Raw genomic sequence first — 25,520 nt, forward strand, 5'->3', positions numbered from 1 at the left:
GCTCTCCATGCCCAAGCAGAGGCACAACTTCCCTTCACACAGCGAAGTTTTTGTGACCATGATAGGGAGAGCTGGGGGACCTGACAATGAATCCTGCCAGTTCCTTAAATCCTGATCCCTTCAAAGTGACGACCTGCATGTCTGCAGCAAACTGAGTTTTAGGTTTGGCTGTGCTTCTGGAGAAGGTACAGCTGCCAGATCTGGCCACCATGTTTAGGCTGCTGCTACAAAGCTGTGAAGAAAAAAGAAAACACCACGGATAACCCACGTAACTCCAGGGAGGTGATGCACAAATAGAAAGCTGAGAGCTGTGCTCCAGTGAGCACAGCCTGGGCACACATTAATGTGGCAGGTATTTCAGGATGCCCAGGAAGAAGCTGAAAGCCTCCAACTTCAAACCAGTCAGCACCTCATTGCAAACTGCCCACCAGAGGCTGCTGAGGCACAACAGGGCATGGACATCACAAAGGCCACAGTGGACGCCCACCATGGCTGGAGGGGAAGACAGATGCCATTGCTGCCAAGATGCTGTCCCTGAGAAGCAGCTGAGCAATGTCCTCCCAGCCCTGGTAAACAACAAAAGTCCTACCACACTGGTGCCATGGGGAGGCCACTGATAAGCCCCGGTCGGCTGTCCCCAGCCCATCTTGTGCAAGAGCAACAAATAAACAGCAGCTTCTTGGGAGGCAGAGCACACCATGCCTGTTATCTGTGTTTGCATTGAATTTCTGAGGGATGGACAGACAAAAGTAGGGTGTGCAAATAATGATGCTCAGAGCAAGGAGCCTGCTCCCTCTGCGGGGAAGGAGCAAACAGAAAACAGCAGGAGATAGGGGTGCTGCTGCGATGGCAGGGAGGCAAAACGAGGAAAGACAAAGTCTGCTTTTTGACAGAAAGTTTTAAAGTTATTTTTCTTAAGCCCCTCCTCGCTTTTATTTGGAAACTTCAGTAGGATTGTTTGGTCCTTAACTGAAGGGCTGGGTATGAAACGTTGATAGCCAACTTTCTTATCTGCACTGGTTTTAATCCTCTCATTCCCTCTCTCCATGCCCATCCCAGTGTTTGCTTTGTCAGACTTCTAGTTTGTTTTCATGAAAAAACACAACAAAACAAAAACAACCCAAGAAGCAGATCTTTATAAGCAAGCTGTCTTTCAGGGAGGCTCCTGAAGCGAACACCTTCCTCTAAGTCTCTGAGCAAATGTTGCTTTTTTGGGTCCTCATTTGCAGAAGCTTGCTCCCAGACTGTGTTTCTGCTTTTGGCAGCAGGGTGGGGGGGAGGCACAAGACATGACCCCCCTCCTCCATGCCAGCATGGGCGCCACGGATACCTCCTGGGAATCTGCTGGCAGCCACTGACGCGCTGCAATTTCCACGGGTCACATCCTCACGCTAGACTCTACGTTGGGCAATTATACACAGAATTTACCTATTTCATGCTTAATTGCACAGGCACAAACTTTTGCTCCACCCCCGAAACAGCTATAACCTACCAGCAGCACTTGCATTACTATAGGCATCTCTCCCAGTTCAGGCTTAACCCCCTAGGCTCAAATCTCAGCCAGCCTCTTAACCAGCCATCCCCCTCCCTGGAGAGCCCACTGAGCCCAGCAGGGGAGAGGGGATGCAGATAAGGCACGAAAGGCCAACATCAGCCCACAGCCGCTTGCGAGCTACGGGCTTCTGGGCTGTGGAACGCTGCCTCCGGAAGGGAGATGCAAGACCCACTCATAGACTCTTCTGCTGACTGAACCTGAGAAAATGCTTTGCCCAGTATGTTGGCCAGAAAGATTCATTTAATGGAGGAGGGCATTTTTTTGTGCAGTGAGCACTAACTGAATGTATTTACTTGCAGTCCTGGAGGCAGAGCTGGAAGACAAGCTCCACAAAACCCCTGTCTGAAATCTCCTTCTACCTAAAAGTCTGCCCATGTCCAGGACACAGGGGTTTCTGAACCAGCTTTGCCTAAACCACATTTCCCAACTGGGTATTTATTGTTCTGCCCCATTAGCCTGTAATAGTCTCATTTACACACGTATCCCTGCAAAGAAAGAGAACTTAAAAGTTTCAAAGAAAGAGGGAAAGCTTTCTGCACAAGTTGCTTTGGGAGGGCCCTTGAATTAAAAAGTTTCAAGCAAAACAGCATTTTGAGCAGCTCTCCTAGAGTTTCTTAATATTTCCTTATTACAAAGTATGAAGTCATCTTTTACAGGTCACCCAAATAAGAAGCTTAGTAGCTGCCAGTTAAAAAAAAAAAAACAACCAAGCATGTTTGCAATAGTGCTGTCAAACTGTCTGGGGAAAGCCTCATAAATTAGCATTTTTTTGGCGGTTCTCCTATTCCGATTTTTCCCTCTGAAGATTTAAATCTAAACCAGGATCTCTGCACCATTATCTTAGAAATATCCCCAAAATAACTGAAAAGGGGAAAAAAGTCTCAACAAAACCAGGAAAATCCTCATACCTAAGAGCTAAGCTTTTTAAAGTTTTATTTCTTTTTTCTCCTTTAAACCCGACACAGCTTTGTTTCCTCCCTATACCAGGGGTATTTAAGACATAATGTGTTTGAGTAACAAATTTTCCAAATCCAACATGCTCAGCTCAAACTTATTTTTCAAGCTGAATTTCAGTTGTGTGCAGGAGGAAAGCAGGCAGTGAAGAGCGGACGCAAACACAACCCAGACTGCTCGTGTCAGAAGGCAGCGAGACAAAAAGCTTTAGGGGCATTCTTCAGGGTGAATTATTTTAATCGCCTGTGTTTTTCAAAATGCATTTTAGTACGTTCGATATAAGGCTTATTTCCTCCATATCCTCAAAAGCTCTCCCAGCGCCAGCTCCGTGAGCTCACTTTTCCTCTCTGTGTGGTTCCCCAGGAGCCTGGAGGGGATGCTGCACGCTGCAGCCTGCCCCACCACCCCAGGCTCCCACACCTGACCATCACCCACCTGCTCACTCCTGCCGTGCTCACAAAATACCTCCTCTCAAGAGGCTGAACGTGCATGTGTGTTTGTATATGGGATAGGAGGACCTGTACGTGAACCATGGGACCATCTTTATTCTTCTTAGGGGCTAATTCATGTGCAGGTGTTGAGGGGAGAAATCAGAGTCTCCCTCAATTTGGAGGGGTCTCTGCACTGTGTCAGGCCTGGCTATTCTCCTGTTTCACCTCAACTTTTCTGTTGACAATAGAAGAAACAAGAGTTTCTTTGGTTTAAGAAACAGAAATGCTGCCAACCAGGTTGTGAAAGTGCCACACAGTGAAACAAGCTACCACAAACCCCAAATTGAGGAGAGGGCATGGATGTGAGAAGGAAGTCACATCATAAAAATGAATCTGGGAAGCCGCTTGGCTTGGGAAGACGTGCTGCGGTGCCGGTTTTGTGGCACGGCTGTGTGGGATGTAACATGGGTCACTGGTGGGAACCTTGCTCACTATGGGGCTACACGGGAGTCTCACGAAACTGCAATGAAGGCAGTATGGGACTGGGTGTAGGGGATAGAGCACAACCGAAAACACAATTACCACTTGTATGTAACTGCAGCTTCCTAAACGTGATACAGCACCAGTCAAACTTCAGAAACTAGAGACCCTAAACAGACACTGGATTGTGGTATTTTAACAAAATAAACACATTTGCATCGCTAGACACAATTTATCAGCATTTTAGCACATCGGCAGGGAAAAGGCCTTCTCCCCAAGTGCCGAGTGCATTTGACAAGCGTTGACACCTTTAGTCATCACCTCCATATTGTACTTTTCTCATGCTACACAAAGCTTGCCAATGCAAGATTTGGGAGGGATAAAGAAAGATCAAGGCAGGAAGATATGCCAAGACTGTGGAGAGAAACAGACGGTCACCAAGATAAATCTCTGAGGCAGTTTTGAAATACAGAAAGAGGCAGAAAATTGATGAAATAGAGCCTTACAGCATAGCTAGGTGACCAGTTACTGAGACTGTCTCGGAGCAGCCAGTGTCACTAGGACCCTGACCCAGAAATACAGGTCCTACAGGGATAGCTTTTTAGAGCTCATCACTCTCCACCTCTGAGCCAACAAAATCCTCATGTTCCCTTTCCCGGGTTTTTGATGAATGTTCCCTGGTTTTGTACATGATGTATCAGACCATCTCCAGACTGGCTTTCTTTGGATAACACCTGCACCCCATCCAGAACTCTGTTCAAACCAGGTAAGGGGAAAGCTGAGCTGCCATCACTATCAGTATCACGCCTTTCAACTCTGTGAAACCTCACTCCCCATACTGACACCACAGGGTTTGTTGTAGGTCCTGTGAGTAATGGTTGCAGGCTTCTTAGAGCAGGGCCATCAAGCATGTGCAGTGCCTGGCACTATGCTGGACGTGCAGCAGCAGCCTGCTTCAACCTACTTTAAAGCTTCCTTACTCATAGGCAAGGAGAAGGAAAAAGCAGGGGTCTACAAACATATTTCTTCTGTTCTTTGTGGCAGCAGCCTTACTAGAGCTTCCTTGCACCGACTGCACATGCATACACCCCTGCTCATTCGAAGTGCCAGCACATTCAGAAGGTACTTTGTGGGAAACACGTGCATGCAATCACAGGCTCCCAAGGGAATTCTCCCTGTGCGCTGGCCTGGGTGAAGCAGACCTGCCTGCTGACTTGTGCGGCGCTGTTTGAAGTGCAGGGCTAGAGCACTGAAAGCGCTTGGATAGGCAGATGCTTTTGGGAATTAGCTGCTCTCCAGCTTGCCTAATAACTCCTAACTGAAGCGATTCTCTGGTTTATGTGTTACAGCTGGTGACGACAGTACACTTAGTTTTTAAGTTAAACTGCCCATTTTATAAATATTCAATCAAAGCCTTGAAACTTTACACTTGCAATTTTTGCCGACTAAGCTCATCCTATTGATTTTATGCCTCAACCTTACCTATACCTCCAGCCACTTAAAGCAAACAAACAAATGTCAGGTCGACCTTTCAGCTCTATAAAAATGTTCTTCTAGGGGAGCGATTTGGTATCTTTGAAGATCACAAAGATATTCTAGGTCCTTCATCTCAACCTGGAGCATCAGTAAGCAGTACCACCGCCAGAAGCCAGGGGTAGGCATGCCACTTCTCCTCTGGCAGCTCAGACCACTTTTCTTCCCCTTTAGGAGAACAGGCAATCCCTGGCTGATTAGCACAGTTGGCGTACATGTTAACTCCCTACTGCACTTTTAGCTCAATCCCAAAGATTCAATGAATATATTTTTATTTAAGTGCTCAATCACTTTCTTGCTGAGAGGACAGATTCCTTTGAAGTGGGAAACCCAAACTAAATAAACATATCCACAAGATCCAAGTCTCAAAATAGAAGCCGTTGGGTTGCTAGATTAAGTTATTCTGAATGCAATTTTCTTAAGTGAATCTAATGCTTATGAAGGGCCGGAGTGACAGAGACACTAATCCCCAACTGCCTGGGCAGCAGCAGCACACCAAGCAGCTGCGCCGCCTTTTCCCTGGCGTCCTGCAAGAAGGGACCAAACCCAACAGCCAGATGAGAACAGTCTTCAGCCAAAACCAGCTTAGAGATAAATGCCTGATAGCCGGGCTGGGGGTGGTTTGGGGTAAATGGGAGTGATTTACATACGACTGGAGCAGCACTGCAAGAGGACAACCTGCCCCCTCCAAGATGAGGACCTGCAGACTGCCTGGCTTGTGGCAGCATTTCCCTCTGACATACACCGGATACTGATGGTGTCCATCCACGTTGAGATCAGCACAGGACATCACAGCAGTCCATCTGATGCAGACTTCAGGCTGTAAAATGTTCTGTGTCTGTATTAAAGCAGACTCTTGCTCATCTGCCTTCTCCTGCCAGACACAGTATTTTACTACTAGCAAACAAAGCACATGCCTCTCTCTAATAGGACTTAGAAATATTACAGCAGCAGTAAATGCTTTTGTGTGGGTTATTTCCTTCCCATATCAGAAGGAGTTTTCCCTAACTATAAACAGAAGTTAAGTACTCGGGAGGAGCCAGGCCTGCGGTACCCAGGCTTTACAATGCCTGCAGCAATGCAGCACTGCAAGTATCTGGAAAAAGTCTTTTCCTCTTTTGATGCCTGAACCTGTGAAGCTTTAGGCTTTCTTCTTGATCCATATCCTCGCTGGCACTTGCAGTCCCTAACAAGCTATTCTTATTAACATTTTTTCTGGGCTGTGATTAAGCTGGAGAAGGGGTGGCACAGCACCAGAACAAGAGGAACGAAATTTTGCTTTTAAAACCACCTTAAAATGTAAGCAGCAGCTCTGCCACTTACAATTTATATTGAATTAGCTCCTAGCTATATAGAAAAAAAGAAAGAGATTTAGGACATAAACATACACGCATATTGATACACAAAAGCACCAACACATACTGATATACAAAAGCTCCAACTTTGATGATTTGTAATGGCAGGGGGAGGGGGTTGATTATGCCTCCACTGGTGCCACACACACACAATTGCTGCATATATGTGGCTTCAGGAGGACCTTCCCCACATGCCCATTCACAATTTGGTTGATTTGCTAATTGTTTCACCCTGACAAGGAGAAGACAGCAGGAGCAGAAAGGGTATTTTCTTCACCAGTACATCCCCAAAGACCACATGGACATTGGTAAGACTCTGCCTGGATCGTGCCATCTTATCGAAAGCAACCAGATCAAGCTTCAGACAAAGGCCAACTTATAGGCCACATTTTCCAAATGGAGAATTAATTTAACTAAGGGGGAGAAAGAAGGCACCACCAAAACTTGGTCCGCGACCATTCATGGCTTGGATTTGTGTTTCACAGAGACCTGGCTTGTACATTAGACTGATCAGCTGTGATGCTTGAGCCAGAGCAGCTGATGGACGCATTTGTAGCAGTGAAGGTCCCTTCTGTTAGCACTGCACAGATTCCTCTTCTCCCCTGGTGTGACTCACTGAGGCCCCCAGCAAATAGTGCTAAAATTCCTCCCCATGCAAACCCAAATAAACCCTAGCAAGTTCTGCTTCCATAGAGTCAGGAAGCTTTGTGCTCCTCTGCACCTGATTTGAAAGATTTAGGAACTAATCGGCATGGTTTAACTTCACAGAGAAGACATGTGCTGTGCAGGGTGAAGGAGAAGAGCTTCCGTCTGGCTGAGCAGCTCCAGCTTGCCAAGCCCCTCGGCTGCCTGTGCAACCCATTTCTTCAGGCACAGGTCTGGGGTTGCAGGGGGAAGAAAGAGACATGCAACAGGACCACAGCTGCCTACAGCCCTTGGAGCATCCTGCTCCGATGCCAACTTGGGAATTAGCGCAAAGCCTTCTGATGTGTGATTCAGCAGCAGGATCTGAGCTCCAACATCTGTGCTACTAAGCCCACTTCATGTTGGGCCAGGGAGCTTTCAGCTGACCACAGCTCCCAGCAGTCGCCTACAACTGCACAGTCAGCAAAAGTGTACTCTCAGGAAAAGACAATATTATGAATAATCAGGTTCATGTTCTTCCGCAGCTCCCCTTGGGGTCCCAAGAATTCCCTACAAGCAAGTGAACCAGTCTGCTTTCAGAGGGACCACAAGATACAGCAAGGGAAACAAAACCCTCTTACTGAGGTTCTGTAGCTACTCATTCCTGCTATTTCCACCCTCACCCCTCCTCCTGTCCATACTATCTGCGCAGTTTCTCCTGGGACTCTTCAAGACAGGAGCTATCTCCATACCACCCTCCATGCAGAAGCACAGAAGGAATATCCAAAACTTGGGCAGGGTAGGGGGTCCTGCTGCTTAGAAACATTGTTCCTTGCATTCAAACTCTCTTAGCAGAATTCTCCATCATTTTCAAATTGATATGCTGTGGTTTGCAAGTGGCTGTAAGGTGTTTATAGATTGTATCCTCCAACCCACTTAACACCTCCAGCTGCTATAAAGAGACAGTTTAGCCACAAAGAAAGAAACACAGACCCCAACAACACAGAACAGACAAAAGGGAGGCTGCAGAAATCCTCTATCTATCTACCCACAGGAAGTTTAATTCACTAGGGAAGAGGGAGGCACAAAGACAAAATTATTTTCTGGATGAATTTAAGACACAGAGAAATGATTCTTCTTCAGTCACCTCCTTTGTACCCAGGTTCCCACCACACAGACGGGAAAGGTTTGCTACCCCAAAGCTAGTCTTGTGAACAAAAAAGTCAGAAAACCACACACGTTAGAAAACAAGCAGCTGCCTCCGTGTCCCATCTTCAGTACCCCCACAATGCTGAGCAACCACCAAAAGATATCTCAAGCACACAGGACGCACATACACCAGGTGTTGCTGTGGTTTCGGTACCATCACGTGCCACTTCTCCTGCAGCCACCCAAACCAACTGCTTTGCTTTCCTACCTACCCAGCTATCTGATAAGAATACAAACTGTGGTGCAAGGCTTGTACCTGAGCTTGTAATTAACACTCTCCTGCTCCTAAAAATACAACTTGTAAAATGCAAATTGGCTGCCAGTAAAATGAAAAAAATTATTTAAAAAAAAAAAAAAAAAAAAGGAGGAGGAGAATGGGGAAGATGAGACCATTCTAATAACAGCAGATTTTGGAAGATTTGAAATCCTCCTCATACACCCTTTCCCCTCCAAAAGCTGCACTGAAATTACACTTCAGTTTCCTGCTTTTACAGCTTATTAGACATACTGTGGCTGACTATAGACTTGTATTTTTAATTTTACAAAGCAACGACGCAAAGTGTTTGTCTTTTTTTTTTTTAATAAAAAATCTCTTTCTTCCTACATATGCTGACAAAAGTAAATTTTTTCCCATTCCAAGACAGCTTTGCTCTCTCTGCCACGGCATAGCGATCCAAGGCTGCCTCGGTCATAGACGGTCCCTGTCTTGGGTTGCCTGCATTCCCCTAAGGATGCATCCCCTGGGCAGTTTGCAAGCAGCAGGGTCTTTCCAAGGTGAAAAAAGGATTCAGCGCCCCAGGGCGGCTTTTTAATCCTGCCTAACACCTCCAGGCAACAGATGCATCAACAAGAAGCAGCTTTGTCATGCAAATGCCAGGGCACAGGTACACACAGCAGGACTGCTCCACACACAAATGGCCGGGGGCTGACACCCCAGGGGGCACATCCACCTCCAGCGGTTGCTGATCTCGGCTGCTCCTTGCCCCGGCCATATCCCCCATGAAAGGATAGCAACAGCAAACCTGCGGGCAGTGGTGGGGACCTCACGAAAGTGAACAGGCAGAACCATGCGGCACTGGAGCAGTGGTTGGCCATGAGTGAGCGTGTCATCTCCTGGATGCAGCGTTTTGATCTCGCACGCATTAAAACCCAGCTGTCAGCTAGGAGACTAACAAAGATTATAGTTCAATTAAAAAAAAAATTATTTAATAACTCAAGCGTGTAGCCTTGTGGTTAAACTGAATGAACTCCAGGCTTATGTCAACACTGCAGCCCTGCAACAGCAGTATTTTACCAAAATAGTGGTGCTGCTCAAACATGCAAGAGCAACACTGAACTAAATTAGCCCCTCAGATGTTCGGCAGGCAGCTTCACAATTAGAAAGCAGATGTGTTTTCCCCCTCCTCCACTCCAACGTACACATGTAGGACAGTTCCTCAAGTACCTGGGCTGACAGTCTCCCGCAAGAAGCCAATATTCTGGGGGTGTTGACGCCAGACCAAGTGCAGAGCAGCAGCCCCACGGCACGCATGCATAGAGAAAATCCTCAGTGAAGAATTAAACTGGATTTTGTTGTTCAAAGCCTTGCATCAGCACTAGGGACTTTCTTAGGAAAGTAATGTGGGAAAGAGGGGGTAAAAAAAGGTCTGAAGTTTCCCAGGCCTCTAAGGGGAAGGTTTGAGCCCTCAGTTTCAGTGCTCTCTCTTGAAGCTGCATGCTTTCCCCCACAATACATCCAAACTGAAGTTTTCTGTACAGCAGCATTTACAATGACAAATACCAACAGGCCATGGTCATCATGCTTCACCCTAAATGGCTGCAGGCCTCTGAACTGTAATTTATACACAACCCACCCCATCTGCCCAGCTATGAACAGCAATATACTGCATGAGGTTCTGCAAACCTTTCAAACACAAATGGTAACATACAAAGAGGACAGATTCGTGTGTTTCCCAGTGCCAAACTGCCCTGTCATTCCAAATCCAAACATCCACTAATTTAACACACTTTGCTGCTGTCAATTACCAATACAGATTAGGCCCCCTCTTTTTTGCTTTTGAAAAAGCTACAACCTGAAGAAAAATCAAGAACACTGGATGAGCAAAATAATGCCAGTTGTTTGACAGAGACTGACAAGTAAAAATTTAAGAGCAAGTAACATGGAACACAGCTTTATCACAAGGAAGTAACAGCATACAACTTCCCATATCACAGCACATGCAACTGCAGCGGGATTTTTCAGCAGGATGCCTACAAGTAAATTTGTTTTCTGCTCCTCTCTGGTTCTACTAATATAATTTCCACAGCTTGTTTTAACACTGCCTCCCCATCGCTCTATATGTATACCAAGAGGATTACAAAAATAAATGGGAATTGACTACTCAAAATTAAAACTACCATTAAAATCCATTGAATGTGCATCTACACCAATGGAAGCAGAGGGACCAACCTGGAATAATCAGTGCCTGCCATAATGTAAGGGAAAGCTGTAACTACTGCAGCATGGTTTATATTAATTCCTAAACGAGCATTTCACAATTTGTGGCTGAAGATACAGAGAGTGTTTCAAAGCAATGCTGCCAGATACATAAAGCCTTCATGCAGAGCAACTGATGGCAGAAATAAATATCAATCAACAAAGAGCAATGCCACATCTGAAGGAAAAAAAAAAAAAGGATCCAATCTTTTCATCTTACTGACAAGCAACTTTAGCAGTTCTGCTTCCAGCTCTCAATTTTCCTCAACAAACGAAGAGTTAAAGCCAGAAAATTCACATCTGTCCCAGTCACTACAAAGATGGCATTTACATCATTCCGCCATACACTATCCTACAGCCGTAAACCAGGGCTCCCCCCCTCAAAGCCCCTATCCCTGTTCAAAGGATGTCAGACACCACAGACGTTAATCTCAGCTTTTCCACCGTGATCATGACCAACACCTCTAAGAGCTCTCAAACTCCAGTGGATGAAGGCTCTGAGCAGCTGAAGTGCAACCTTCACCATAACTGAACCTACTCAAAAACACCCCGGCATGAACACACACTGAAAGCTGAACAGGAGGAAACCCAGCTCGCCAAAACCGGTCTTTCGAAGAGATAACTCACTGTTCTGGGAATGGGTGGCGACAGAGATCCATTAGGCATGTACGGGTCGTTATTCATATTTGGCATCATGATATACCCAGAATAACCAGAGTATGATGGTCCCTTGCTGTATAAGCCACTGTCTGGATGCTTTCCTATGGAAGAGCAAACAATGATTACATTATTGCCCACATATGCATTTCTTGTAAGTTAGGGCACTTAAACAGGTATTGTTCATTCATAAAAATATTTTTCATGCAAGCGTTTCTTTACTCATGGAAATTGCCTTTGACAGAGAGGGAAATGCAGCAATTTGTAATAACATTTTTTAAGAAGAGTTAATTCTTAAAGGAGCAAGTACTCTCAGTGAGGAGTTTATGCTTCAAATACAGAACAGCCTCAGAGTAACCAATTTATTTTGTAAGTCCCTGTTCAAATCCAGGCAGAAACATCAGCAATGACATTACATTTCTCAAGTAGCAGTTTCCCCCCATTTTATACATCCCTCTAGGATTTGTGGATTCAGAAGTATTGCCAGTATCGGTTTCCAGCATCACTGTTAGAAAAGGGAGGAACAGGGCAGTGATAACTAGATATAATCATTTCCTTCTCTTGCTGAGCCACTGCGTGCAGCGAGCAGTTCATTCTGGCCACGCTCACTGGCAACAATTACAGGGCAGAGGCTGGCTTGGAAGGAGACCCTAACAATTTTGGGAGGTGGGAGTGGGCTGTTGAACACACATGGCACTACAGATGAGAGAAGCCAAGTGAGGGCAGCTGTTTTGTAGGAAAACAAAGAATTAGAGTCCAGGTCCTGAAAAGAGGAGTTGAACAGGTCTCCCACCTACATGACTGGTGACAGTGATACTACTTGAAAGTGAGGTTTTAAGAGGATGCAAGGCTGAAAAGGAAACTATACCAAGCTGACCTCCTCCCCCTCACTGCAAAGATGCTGCGAGCATGGGCATTACTGCTTTTAGGCTGTTTACAAACCAATTTGGATTATGGTTGCCACAGAGTCCCGGAAAGCACCAAGACTGAACTATGTCTGTCTTTATATGGAATTTATGATCTGGTTTAGTTCATGATGATAAGCATTTCATTTTAAACATAATCTCCCATCTTTCACAGCACACGTTCTTTGTGCGTGTGTCCAGCTTCCTAAGTGATATACAGCGAACTCTGTCATTTCCTCTGTCCACCTCAATCAAAATTAACCAGCTGGTATGTTAAAAAAAGCAAGAGGTCTGCTCATGCTTAGATTTGAAAGAGGAGATTCAAGTCGCAGACTTTGGCTATGGAGAAAAAGCACTGAGTGTCTGAACACACACAACTCAGCTGCACTGTATGAGTGAAGAGATAGATGTGTTTAAGCTGATATCCTAAAAATAGTTATTTCTTCAGCAAAGATACATTTGGCCTACTTATCAGTTTCTAAACAACCGAAATACCATTTGGTCACTCAAGATAAACGTCCTGCACATTGATTTCCTTTTTAAATGTGCTTTGAAAGCACCCTGGCATCCCTCTCCCCCAAAGGGTACTAAATTTATGTCTCCCAAAAGAAACCAAGATCTGGTTTGTGGACCATGTGGAAGCTTCACAGGGGGACTAGGAGGGACAATATTGAAAGACAGGACCATGCTCTTCTCACCTTCCTCGGGGTGCTCTCTGCCTTTATCATGGTAGGAATCTGGCGCTTGATTCTGCCTGGAAACCTGACCGAAGGGAATCCACCGTAAGAAGAGTGAGAAAAAGGAGAAAAGTCATTGTATGGATGCCCATCTATCTGCCACAGCTCTACCGCTTCTTGTAGAAGGAGAAAAAAAGAGCAAGAGATAAGCATCTTTCTTTTCCGTCTTAAGTCGCCTGGAAGGCAACCATACCAGAAACGTTTGTGTAAACGATCGGTTTAGGGCAACGGGAATAACTACGGAGCTTTGCAATGCGTTTCTAGCAAAAGCGCCTCTACATTTAACGAAAGAGTCTTATTTCTGGAAAACATTTGTAGCTTTGGTGGCCAAAACACTATTGGCAAAAAGATACAAAAAATAATAATGAAACATCAGGTCATCAGATCCCTAGGGAAGGAAAAAAAAAACCAACAAACCCCAACCAAAAAAACCCCACAGGAAAAAAAAAAAAAAAAAGGAAAAATATATATATATAAAAAAAACCCAAACAACAAACCCCACAAAAAAAAAATTAAAAACCCCGCAGGGTTCCCGCTCGCCCTAAAGTTGTTTTAGTGTCGGGTATTTCTTCCCAAACCGTTTTATGCAAATCCCTTAAAGAGTTTACGGCTACTGCTCCGACCCCGCGTATTTTACCGAGGATATTTCATGGCTGCTTTGAGGTCTCATACCACGGCACCGTCGGGGGACTCGCGGGAACTTTCTCGTCCCGGGCCAAAGCGCGGAGGGGGCCCCCTCCACCCTCAGCCCAGCGGAGGGGTGCGGAGCCCGCTCCGCTTCCCCTTGGTAAGGGGGAGTTCAGTTGGGATGAGGTTTTTCATTTAGGGGAAATTCGGAAAACAGGGGTTTCCCTGATGCCCCACCGAACCTCCCTCCCTCCCGGCGGCAGCGGCCCGACCCCAACAGCATCCCGCACCCCCCTTGGCCGCTCCGAGCTGCCCAGCGGAGACTCCGCGGCCGCGCACCTCGTGCCCGTTGGCGCCGGGGGCGATCTCGGACTCATTGACGAGGGAGGACTTGATGTCGGCCAGGTCGCCCTCCTCCTCCGGGTGGCTGATCTCAGCGAATATCTTCTCCTTCTGGGGATCCCCCTCGTCCTTGAAGGGGATCATCTCGTCGGTGGCGCAGAGCTCCGGGTCCCCCCCACCACCCCCTGCCCCCGGCAGCTGCGGCATCCTCACGGCAGCGCGGCGTCTGCTGCGGCCGCCGGCCCGCCGCGGGAAGGGGAGCGGGAGGAGCAGCGGGGGGAGGAGGAGGAGGAGGGAGGAGGAGAAGGAGGAGAGAGGAGAAGAAGGAGGAGAGAAGAGGGAAAAATCCCGTGAAGTCCTCGGGGTTGCTCTCGGCAGCTGGAGACCCCCGCCCGCCTGCCCGCCCCCTCGGGGCCGAGGTACCCCTACTCCCGCACGGCCCCGGCCCCGCGGGGAGCCTGACCCAGCCGCGCCGCACGGCCGAAATAGGTCGAAACGCTCCCGTTTGTATCCTGCCCGCCCCCAGGGACAGCGCCAGGACCCGCCCCCCAGCAGCCCAGTCCCCCCACTCATCCCCACCCCCGGGACCCAGGCTCACCCTGGGGGTGAGGGTACGTGGAGAGGAGCGCAGCCCTCCCGAGTTTCGCTTCTGAGTGAAGTTGCAGCCACCCGGGCGGGCTCGAGTTAAAATGGCTGGGGGGGACTGGAGGGGGGGCTCCCCGGGGGACGGCGCTGCCCTCGGCGCGCACCCAGAGGGCCTTTGTCCACAGCTTCGCCCGCGGCACCGGGCACGGCTGGGCTCGGCGGCACCGCGGGGAGCGGGGGCGAGGAAGCGGTCCCGGGAGGAAGGGAGGGCGACAATGAGGGAGGGATGGAGGGGGTGGCCGAGGCTCCCCCCGCTTTTCTCCACGCCCCCGGGCAGGGAAAAAAGTTGCCCCGAGGCGCCTCCGTGCCCCCGGCAGCCTCCGTGCTCAGCGCCCGGCGCAGGGATGGTACCGCTACCGCTGCCACTGCCGCTGCCGGTGCCGGCGGGCACGGCGCCCCACGGGGGGCAGCGATAGGGAGCGGGGCGGTGGCGGCGCAACTTCAGCATCGCTCACGCCCTCCCTCCGCCGTCGGGGAGGAGCGGGGACGGCGAGGATGAAAGGAGCCGCCGCCGTGACTGACAGCGCGCCCGGGGCAGGGGGGGCGGGCGGCGGAGAGTGGAGGGCGCCGGCGGCTCTTTGGGGAGCGGGTGTGGGACAGCCCGCGGGCAAACTGTGGTCGGGCTGCGCCGAGCAGCCTCCGTGTGTTTCTGTGTGTCTACATGTACATGTGTGCGTGCGTGTGCCGAGCAGGGCACTGCCGCTCCCATCCCTCCCTCCCAACCAGAAGCCCGCCGAGGCAGGCGGAGGCACTCGCTGTATCCCGCGGCAGACAGACCTGCTTTTTTAGGGCTGCTTTGTTGAGACTTTCCCTTTGGAAGGGATAAAAGGAGGGCCTGCTGGGGTCACATGGAGCTGCTCGGGTGTGGGGAGCAGGGGCAGCGTGCGAGGATTTGCTCGAGCGCTTCCCGTGCCCGCTTGGGACGAAGGGCAGAATTAACACATCCCTGTGGAGCCCAGCAAGTGCCCGACAGAAACGTGTACAGACCCCGAGCGGCAGCGGGGAAACGGCCCGGTATCAGACCAGTACATGGAGACACAGCAGTCACTGAGTCACCCCTCTGCTCTGTCCCGCTCCTTCAGCAACCGCGCTGCCCCGTTAGCTCCCGGGCGGCACGGCATCATCCCGGTGCAGAGCACAAGTGCATTTAAATAAGATAAACAAAACAAAACAAAACAAACCCGTTCAAACAAAAGCAGGGGCTGCGTTTAGGAAACTTCGGGATCCGCAGCTTCTTTTATATTGCAAACGCGATGCGCTCACATTTTGCAGGAAAAAACTTCCCATGATTTTGGCATCGGAAAAGTGCGCTTCGTGCTGTGCACATGCCCCGCGAGGTTCCTGAACCTTTAAACACCGGGAGACGGAGGATAAGGAACATGTGGATGCTCGATCCGTTTCCAGCAGCTGCTGGGCTAGGGCGGGCGAACGGGGCGAACGTCCACTCCCACCCCACTCCTGCCTCGGCACCAACCTCCACGGACGAGAAGTCACTGTCCAGCTGAGAAACGAGACCCGCTAGACCCCGGGAAGGGGAGAAGGGGGATGGACTCCTCATGTCGAACAAGTGCGGGGAAGGGGTTTAATCGTGCGGCACTCCGGTGTGCGGGGGAACCCTCTCTCCCCCGAAGTTGGCTGGAGAGAGGCGATCGGGAAGCGGTTGTTTGGTAAACGCAAGTCGGGGATGTGTGTGCGATGAGATGCCGCCGCATCCCTCCCGCCCCTTTCCTCTTTCCCGGCTCTCGGCGGGCACCGGGCAACCGGGCCAGTCCCAGGTGTCCCGGGCCGCTCCCTTTGGTCTCCCGTCCTTCCCCAACCTGGGCGAGAGCCCGCGCGTGTCAGCTTCCCTTTCGCCCGGCGGGGCGGCCCCGCCCGAGAGGGGCAGGAGTCCCCGCCGGAGGGGCCGGCAGCGCGGCAGTCCCTCTGTTTCGTTACCGGGTCCCTATGGAAAAGCAGCCTCCCCCCGCCCCTCCGCCATCCCGATGTCCCCCCCTTCATGTGGGCTGGAGTTTTTCCAGAGTCAGGTTTTGGTGGAAGGATTTTGAGGGCAGAAAAGGACGGGGAAAGGGGGGGGAGGGAGGAAGGGAGAAAGGGAGGGGGAGCGGACGGCGACGGGGCGGTGGGGGAGAAGGTGGAGATCGTAATGATTTATGACAAGAGGATAAACTCAGGAAACCTCAACTCCAACGCCAGATTTCACTGGAGACGACGCAAAGCTGTCTCTTAACTCGCAGCTCGTGGGGCTGGGGAGGGGGTCACGGCCGAGGAAGGGGAGGAAAGGCCTCGGATAGTGGTGCCCTCCCCACCCCGCGCCCGGCAGGATCGCGTTGCCCTCCCCGCTCCGCCAGGAGAGTTCCCACCGCCGTGCCCGCTGCCGTCCGGCGCCCGGCTGCAGCCCCGTTCAGTACTTAAGCGGGGGTTATGTTGGGGGTTTAGATGCAGGTTTTTTCTTTCATTTTAGCGTGGTTTTGTATTTTCCTGTATTTTGTTTGGTTCATTCTGCACATTTTTGCATTTTAGGTGTTTGTTGTTGTTTTGTGGTTTGGGTTTTTTTTCCCTTTTTTTTTTTTTTATCTTTTGAGCAGGTTTTGCGTTTTAGAATCGGGCGTTTTGGGGGGTTTTGGGGTTGTTTGTTTTTGCGGGGGGGGAGCTTGGCGCACTCCCCGACGGCCAGCCCATCCCCGGGGCCAGGGGGCGAGCAGGGACGGGAGGGAAACCGGCCGCTGTCCCCGGGGGTGGGGGGGGAGAAGCAGCACCCCCGATCAGCGCAGCTGGACAACCCCCGGGGAGTCTCGGGGGGAATGACCTAGGAGAGAGAGGAACTGGGGTACCCGGTACCCCCCCGGGGGGGATGCAATAAGCCGGGGGGGAGGAACACCCTGGCGTGTGGAGCGCCGTCCGCCGCCGGCGGCCCCACTATAGGGACGGGAAGGGGGGGGCAGGGCGGCGGCGCCTTTGATGTCCTGTCGGCGGCCCCTTTCATCCCTCCCCGGCCCCCCCCCCGGGCCCTTTGTGTGACTAAATTTGGCAGGAGGCTGGAGGCGCGCCAGGGCGCCCACGTGTGCGCCGAGCTCCCAGCTGAGCGGGCGAGGGATCTCTTCCGGGTAAGGAGACAGCGGGGGAGATCAAAGAGTTTGGGGAGCTGGAGCCGAAATGTGCAGTGGAAATAAAATAATAATACAAAAAAAAAAAAAAAAAAAGAAACGAAAGAAAAAAAGAAAAGAAAATCCTCCGGGCGGGCCGCGTGCCAGCCCGGAGGCACGGCGGAGCGGGGGGAGCGCTGCGCACATGGTGGGGAGGGACCGACCGGCGGGAAGGAGCTGGTTTTCTCCGGGAAGAGAAAAAATAGAATAAAAATAAAATATATTCTTGCAGTGGGGGAGGGGCCGCAGTTATTTTCTGCGGAAAAAAAAAATAAAAGAAGAAAAGACTTGATCAAAACCCCGAATCCTTTTGTTTAAAACCACCGGGCTGTGGAGCTAGCAGTGCCGCCCGACGGCGCGTCCCTGCGACCAGCCCGGTCGGGGCTGCGCGGCCCCGGGGGAAACTCTTATACCGATCGACACACGAGCAGACAGCGGCCAAAACCCCGTTCCCACACGCCCCGTGGCCAGTGCCAGTTTGGAGGGAGTCTTTCTAAGCAAACCCTCCGAGGGTTTTCCTTCCCCGAGAGGAAATGTCACGGGTGGCCCCCGAAGGGTGAGCGCGCTGGGGGCGGGCGCCCTTTGCGGCAGCCCCCGCTGTGCCCTGTGGCTTCCCGGCGGGAAGGCTTACACCCCGCTGCTGAGGAGCTGTGAGGAGCATGGGGGAGAGAGCTGGGGTGCGGGAGGGGAGCCCCGGAGGGGCCCACCAGCGCCCTGCGTGCCCTGCCTGCCCCGGGGCTGTGGGGATGGCCACCCACCTCTGCGCTTCCGCTGCTCCCTCAGGACTGCAAAGCACAAACAAGGACGTGGGATTTCAAAATCTCCCAAGCCAAGCTTTTACAGTGCCTTTTCAAGGCAATGGGACTGCACTATGTGTGTTCCCTGGGTCTGTGTTTGGCACCCTATTTGGATAACACACCTGATCGATGTGCAAATCGAATACATAGGCTGAACTCCTGATTTTCTTCTGAAGCAGATAAATCCTTCTCCATCAGGATGTGGGGTGAGCAGGCCCTGAGCAAGGATGCGACATTACCCCTGGGCTCTGCAGCGTTATCACTGTGGTCTCCTGCACATCTTGTGTTGCTGCACAGCATGGCTGGGAAGCCAGCCCTGATCTGCCTTGGGATCCATGAATGTGTTTAAAAAATAGGGACCTGTTCCTTGCCTCTAAAACAAGGGTAATATTTCTAAGCCTCCTTTTCACTCTGAGAAAAACGAAATGTTCCATTTAAGAGGCTCGCCGCTAGTTTGATGAATGCCTTAAGAAAAGCCTTAAATAACAGATCTGGATGGTTTTGGGGCAAAACCCAAAGCACCCTCACTGTTGTGTTGTATCAGGCAGATGATCCCTTTAATAGTACAGTCCCTTTTCAGTGCTTTTGCAAATGCAGGTTCCAGATAGCTGGTGTGTCACTGGGTTTGGGTTCGGGTTTGGGTTGCAGACACTGGCCTACAGCCCCATAGCTGCTTATCGTCATGGGTCGCCCTCTGTAGTCTCCAGATGCTGCTGGGGCTGTGGGGTACTGAGTGATGAAGCAGTGATGCCAGCCCCCGGCAGCCTTTTGGGAGGCTTAAGTAGGGGTGGTGTGAAGAGGATTCCTCACCATGTTCATCATCATTTCCCTCACGGTGCCTAAAAGGGCTTCCGTGGTTGGACGAAGCCAAGAGGATGCTGCTGAGTGAAAGGAACTGCTCCATATTTGCTGCAGATTTGAGCTTTGAATGGAGGAAAAAACCCCAAAAAGGGAACGATGTGTGCTGGTTTTGGAAACTCAGTTATTATGAGTCTTTATGAAATGCAGACTCATTTTTTAAAATTATAACAAAGGTCATCCTGGCTATGTTTGTAGCAGCTATATCAAAGAGCATCTGCACTTCTTGTTTAAAGCTACTTTGAAAGAGATCACATGTAATAGGTATTAGGATATTAAGAGTGTATATGTGCTTTTTGCTTTTTAATTTACACATCCAGCTTTCCAGTTCTGGGATGCCATTAATGTCCTTAGCTCAGAATTACTCCGTTTAAACAGCTAGATTTTCTTAGCCCTTGCAGCAACACAGGCTTTATGAGATTTGAGTGGGTAAATCTCACCAGCACCTCTTTACTATAAGAGCTTTTGTCTAGAGGAAGGCATTGGTGGCTCAGATCTCACGAATACGTTAAATTATCTTATTTTGAGATTAAAATAGTTAGCAGTTCAGGGGCTGCTTTCTTCATTCTTTAAGCAGAGGATAAAACTGAGGGGAAGTGACATGGTTTATTCAAATAAATAGTGGTGTGACATAGCTTGCGAACTAACCCTTACAGGAGCAGTGCCATTGCAGGATTATTTCTGGTGACTCATCAGATCAGATAATCCACAGTGTGTGGATAAAAGGGGAGGCAGGACTCAAAGTCGGAACCAAACGCAGAAGGCCACAAATGGGAAAATGCAAAATGTGAGGGTAATGTTATATTAAAGGTGAGACCTGAAAAGAGCACAGCAACATGCTGCCCCCCAGCAGGGATTTTTAGGCTGAGATTTTTGAAAGGGCTGAAGACATGTTCAAAGGGTGTTGAGTGCTGCATCCCCGAGGGAACCTTTGAAAATCCAGACTCTAGTAGTTTTGTTGGTCACTACTTTTATGAGAGATTCTGGCTGAAGAAGTGTGTTTTAATTGCAGAGTAGCAGTTTTGCCCATTTACGTCAACATTTCCTACTTTCTTGGAGGGGGAAGTTCTGCTCCTGAATAAATAAATGTTATACGTGTCTCAGAACAGATGAGATTTTCTTCATCCCTGAGAACCAGGATGCCGCACCCTGGCCACACTGTCCATGGGCAGGTTTTCAAAGGCCCCTCCAATTGAGTCCTGCTTCTGCTGCTCTGCATTTGCATTCAGAAGTGCTGGTGTGTGTCTCCTGCTGCAACTTCTTGGATGCACGAGAGAAAGGGTTTTGCCAGTGGTTTTGTGCATACATTGTTGGACACCTTATGTTGAATATGTTTATGTCTATTGGTAATTGCTTGTACATTGAAAATTAGCATCTGTAGCCCCAGAAGTATGAGAGGTGTTTTGTGGGGAAGTCATCCTTTTACAAAAGCCCTTCTCATGGCTATAGCTAAGATTGTTGTGGAATTCAGCATAAAGCAATTGATATATTCTGCTAAATATGTAACAAACATGCAGAGCTGACTGTGCACCAGGCGTTTCCTCCTAGCTTTTGAAACTGTGGCCATTCTGTTTCTGTGCTCCCAACAAAATCAAAGCATCTTGTAATCCCTTGCTTGTTTTTAAGCGACAGTAGTCCTCTTTGCCCTGACAAATATTGCCAGCAGAAGCCTCGTAGCTCCAGACAAGGTCCTTTGAAAGAGGTGGGAGGAGAGGGAGGCTCCACGGGCAGCTTTCCAGTGGCAGCTGTGCACTAGCGGCATGGGAGTGTGGGAGGTTTGTCCCGGGTTAGTAAGACAGTTCAGCAATGCAGTGAATGTGTGCTCCCAGAGCATGACTCCTATTTACTCTTTTTGAATTCCCTGACCTCTGTCTGACCAAGTCTGTCTCCCATATGCAGCTGGATGGGGAGGGGGAACCACAGCCGGGCTGTGCCTGGGATCTTATTCTACTCGGGGCAATGTGCGGCTGTCCCCAGGGGTAAGCAGTTGGAGCAAGTAAAGAGGTGAAGAATTTTCCTTCTTGCTGAGGAAGTTATTTGGAGGTGGATCAGATTTTGAAGCACAATCTCTCACTTCCCAGGAAAGTGACTGCCATTAATTTGCCTGACAGAGGTATTAAACAGTAATAGCGAATGCCAGTCAAAGGCAGTAGTGTTTGCTAGGGAAGTGCCAGAAGAAGACCATTAGGTGTTTGAAGGAGTCTGGGGCATTGTTTATAGCCTCATCATCTTCAGCATCACAGCTTAAGGATTTTGGATCTGGTAATGGTCCAGAAGTACACGTCTTCACGGTGGTTAGGAGGCAGAGAGGCACAGCATATGGGGACAGCAGTTAGGGCCCTCCTTTTGACAAAAAGCACCATCAGTCCAAGTTGCAGCTGGCCACTTCACCTTCTGCTCTCTTCTCCTTTGCATCAGTCTCATGGGCTACTGTGTCCATGTCCTGTGAAAACGTGCAGTTTTGGCTTGCAATTCAGACTTTCAGAAAGGCTCTTTGAGGCTGAGGGTAGAAAAAGGATGTAAGCAAAAGTCCTACAAGCATGGCAGGTTTGCCAAGGAGAGTGAACACAAGGAGGTTTGGATCAAATTCTGCAGACCCTGACTCTTAATTATGCTGGAGCAGGGACCTAGAGATGAGACCCTGAGATGAAAAAGAGAAGGATGACATTAAGGGCAGTGTGGGCTAGAGGAGAAAACTGTAAGTGAATGGTTGCACTTACTGTCACAGAATTCCCTGTGCGGTGCTGGCCTGAGTCTGTCACACCACTTGTGGGTACTGCTGAGCTCAGCCAGACCAGTAGATTCTCAGTCCCCTGGGAATAAGCCGTGGAGGATGGTTTCTGCCTGGCTGGAGAAGGGTAATGAGAGACAGGGACTTGCTGAGACTGGCCAGGAGACTTGCAGAAGGTTGAAGCCAGACAGGGTTCAGGTCATGGCTTTTGTTGCTCATCTGCCAGGTCAGGCCGTTACACCATGATTGATCAGCCATCTTCTGGCTTGTGCATCTCCACAGAAAGCTGTACTTTCTCTCCTGTTCCTGCCTTACTGCCTCTTCTGTATTCTGCTGGCCAGAAGGAAGGAGTAGCATTTTGCATATCTGGGTGAACCTTCATCAGCAGAGCCGACCGTCCTTGACCAAGTAGCAAGTCTTTTCGACAAAACAAGAGACTCCAGCTAATAATGCTCTTTTTAACTAAAAGAATTTAATAACTTTTACTAATTTCAGTACGTTTTTAAACAATGTGTAATTGAAGTATGAAACTCCTTGCTGTAAGATGTTATTGAGGCCCAGATGATGAATGGATTCAGAAAAGAATTAGGCAAACATGTTTTGGCTATGAAATATGACTGGTTGGATACATCCTTTGGCTTAAAAAGTCCTTGAACCTTCAATTGCAGGCAGTTCGTTGGGGCACAGGGAAGGTAATGCAGCAGAGGAAGGTAAAGTGGAAAGCTGAAAACTGCAGAAACTGACCAAATGCGTGCTGTGATGGAAAAGTCAGATGTCTGTAATTAATCTAATATATAATGAGATTTAATATGTCAATCAAGAGGATCACCTTTTCTTCCCCTTCAGAATTTGAATTTGCAGTGTGCCACCAGTCACTGGCCTCAAGTTATAGCCAAGATTAATACCAGCTGATGTGTGCATGTTGCGACTATGTTAATAATGAAATAAAACTTGTCCTGTTTTATTTGTCTGTCCCTCAAGGAATTCAGTCTTTCAGATCTCTCTCACAGCCAAGACTACTTTTCATAACATTTATATATGTTTGCTGCCCATGAAGCGTCTAAATAGTGTTTCATTTAAAAAAAATGCTTTATACAAGAAAGATCAGAGTGTTCCATGGTATTTATATTTGTTTAAAGAGGGTACCATTGGCATTCAGATGGGCTGTGGCTCAGTATTATATGCCAACAAAAGACCATCCGTGAAGCACTCACCACGATAAAAATAATATTAGACAACTAGAAAAATCATCTGTGAATGGGATTTAATTGAATTTGTGAAGCATTATTTCAACTTTCAGTAAACCTTTCTGTTTTCCCTTGAATGCAAGCAAGCACCTTGTTGTGTTGAGCTCTCTTCTCTTCCTCTTACACACCCAGCATTTAGGCCTGATACAGGCATAGGAATCGCCAGATTATTTTGCGTTAGTAAAGTGCTATCTTTAGCAAGAGCAATTACACCAAAGGGGCTGCAGGCCAAAGCACTAGAGCTGTATAAGTACAGCAGAAGCTGTAGATTAAGCTGTATATTAATTCCTCGGTTCCCTACTTGGAGCTATGAACAGTGAATTCTTTAATTTTATGCTGCATTTTTAAGGTAGTTTCTGGTTCACTAAAGCCCAACGCATCAGGAAGTTTTGTACATAGGTACTGGAATGGTGGTGCTTTAGGAATTACTATGGATGTTTTGAAAAACAGAGGCAGACTCCAGAGGTGGGTCCAGAGAAAGGGTGAAGAGCAGCTTTTGGGGGTGTTCAGGTCCATTGCTTTACGCAAGCTCTTGCACAGGGTTGTAATGAGCTGCTTTTACCTCATCTGCACCCCACTGTGTGCTGGTGGATTTGACGCTGTGGTTCTGGAGGAAGACCTGACTCAGGCAGGAAGATCTCTCCACCTGCTCTCTGCACAGCCTCTGTTGCACATGGGATGCTCTCTGCATTTGCAGGTCTTTCCCCAGAGGAGCTTCTGCTTTGGAGGAAGACCCTATCTTTGAACTTACTTGAATTATCCTCATCTGGGGAAATTCATTATTCTTCAGTTCCTTCTCACCTTTCAGAAGCTCCCTCCTGTCCCCTCAGTCACACCTTTGCCTCCCTTGTTATTGCTGCGCATCCTCCCTCTGCACTCCCTACAGCTGGGTAAGCCTGCAACATCGCCTGGGAGCTGCTGCTAATTTCAAGCGTGGCCCAGGTGCAGCTGCCTTGTGCCCAACTCTAAAGCAGGGCAGGGGGTCCTACTGATGTTAATTTGTTCAGTTGATCTAGGTCTTATAAAACACATGTGCTTTCAAAAGTCCTGGGACTGACCTGGGAAACAGCACCTTGCAAGCCTTTTCAAAGGGAGTTCTCCTTGTCTGCTGTGTAATTTAGGTCCCTGCATTAAGTATAACCTGGTGTGGATCAATGCCTGTAACTGTCATGCTTGGGCCAGCATCTGCATGTCAGTTCAGCAGGGCTCTGTGCAAATGGAAGAGCCGCCACTTTAAGTGCAAGAGTCCTCAGCCCAGGCTAAGGACTTCTGCCTACAGTGGCTGTTGTCTGTCCACAAGCAAGAGATCCTTTGCACCTTATTCCTGTCGAAAGCACAGATACACGTTTATTATATGGTAGAAGAGGAAATAGCAGCAGCAACAATTTTCATTCTGATTCTGAAATCCATCCCTATGATAATGGAGGGATCAATATAACATAATTTAGTAAGCAGTGCAATAGTTAACATTTCACTTCTCTGACACTTTGTTCTGCCAGGAGCCTAAATGTCAGCCATCACTTGGGTGACGTGAATAAAGCATGGCTTGAGATTGACCCAAGTGCTCAGCTTCCTTCAAGATCCCTGTGTAGCTGGAGGATCCTGGAGAGAAACATGGGCCAGGAAAAAAAATGCCTGTGCCCTGATAGGATTGTTGGAAGTGGTTTTGAGGGAAGATGAGCAAGGCTGATTGAGGACAGAGACCACACAGCACAGTGGCTTGGCAGAGATGCAGGAGAGGCGCCTGGCTGGTGGGCAGGCGACAGGGAAGCTACACACCATCTGGGCAATGGGAAAGTGAGGAGGCAGCAGCTTTCCTGCAGGTGGGAATGCTCAGGTGCAACTGGTGGCTAAACCAAGTGGTGCTGAAGAAGATGGATGAAAGATGCAGAGGAAATCCTTGAAAATTACTCCGTGGCCATCCCAGGGCTGGAAGAGCTAGCTAGGTGTTCAGCTCTGAAAGCAAAGCTTGTTAGAGGCTTACAGCAGCCCTTGGTCTGACCACAAGACATGACATAGCCTTCGGAATTACCCTCCTGGGAGTCTTTCACTCTGTGCTGGATGTATCAGCAGCACAGGCCCTTTTGCCTGTGAAGTTATGTGCAACAGATGGATGGTCTGAAAATTGCCCCAAGGTAACTTACTGTCTCAGTCTTAATTTTATGAGATACAGACATGAGGCCAACAAAGAAAAAGAAAATAGCATTGGCCAAG

The 25,520-nt window shown here is 49.1% G+C and overlaps 1 protein-coding gene and 1 long non-coding RNA gene across 5 annotated transcripts in view; one reads left to right on the forward strand and one right to left on the reverse strand.

The window, feature by feature from the left end:
- Window positions 1-14,521, reverse strand: part of LEF1 (lymphoid enhancer binding factor 1) — a 69,823-nt gene extending 55,302 nt beyond the window's left edge. The window contains exons 1-3 of one of the 4 annotated variants that reach the window (XM_061355185.1): window positions 13,883-14,521; window positions 12,878-12,941; window positions 11,245-11,378 (exon numbers count right to left, since the gene is read on the reverse strand). In XM_061355185.1, the coding sequence (XP_061211169.1) occupies window positions 11,245-11,378; window positions 12,878-12,941; window positions 13,883-14,458 (774 nt within the window). In that variant the 5' untranslated portion in view covers window positions 14,459-14,521. The remainder of the gene's footprint in view (window positions 1-11,244; window positions 11,379-12,877; window positions 12,942-13,882) is intronic. The other 3 variants (XM_061355187.1, XM_061355184.1, XM_061355186.1) reach the window with 3 other exon arrangements.
- Window positions 1-25,520, forward strand: part of LOC133213161 (uncharacterized) — a 403,544-nt gene that overhangs the window by 59,604 nt on the left and 318,420 nt on the right. The window lies entirely within an intron of this gene.

The sequence above is a fragment of the Neopsephotus bourkii genome, unplaced genomic scaffold (genome assembly GCF_033783945.1).
Source record: "Neopsephotus bourkii isolate Nb327-2 ecotype Australia unplaced genomic scaffold, CSIRO-AGI_Nbou_v1 NB_787, whole genome shotgun sequence".
Taxonomy (NCBI): domain Eukaryota; kingdom Metazoa; phylum Chordata; class Aves; order Psittaciformes; family Psittacidae; genus Neopsephotus; species Neopsephotus bourkii.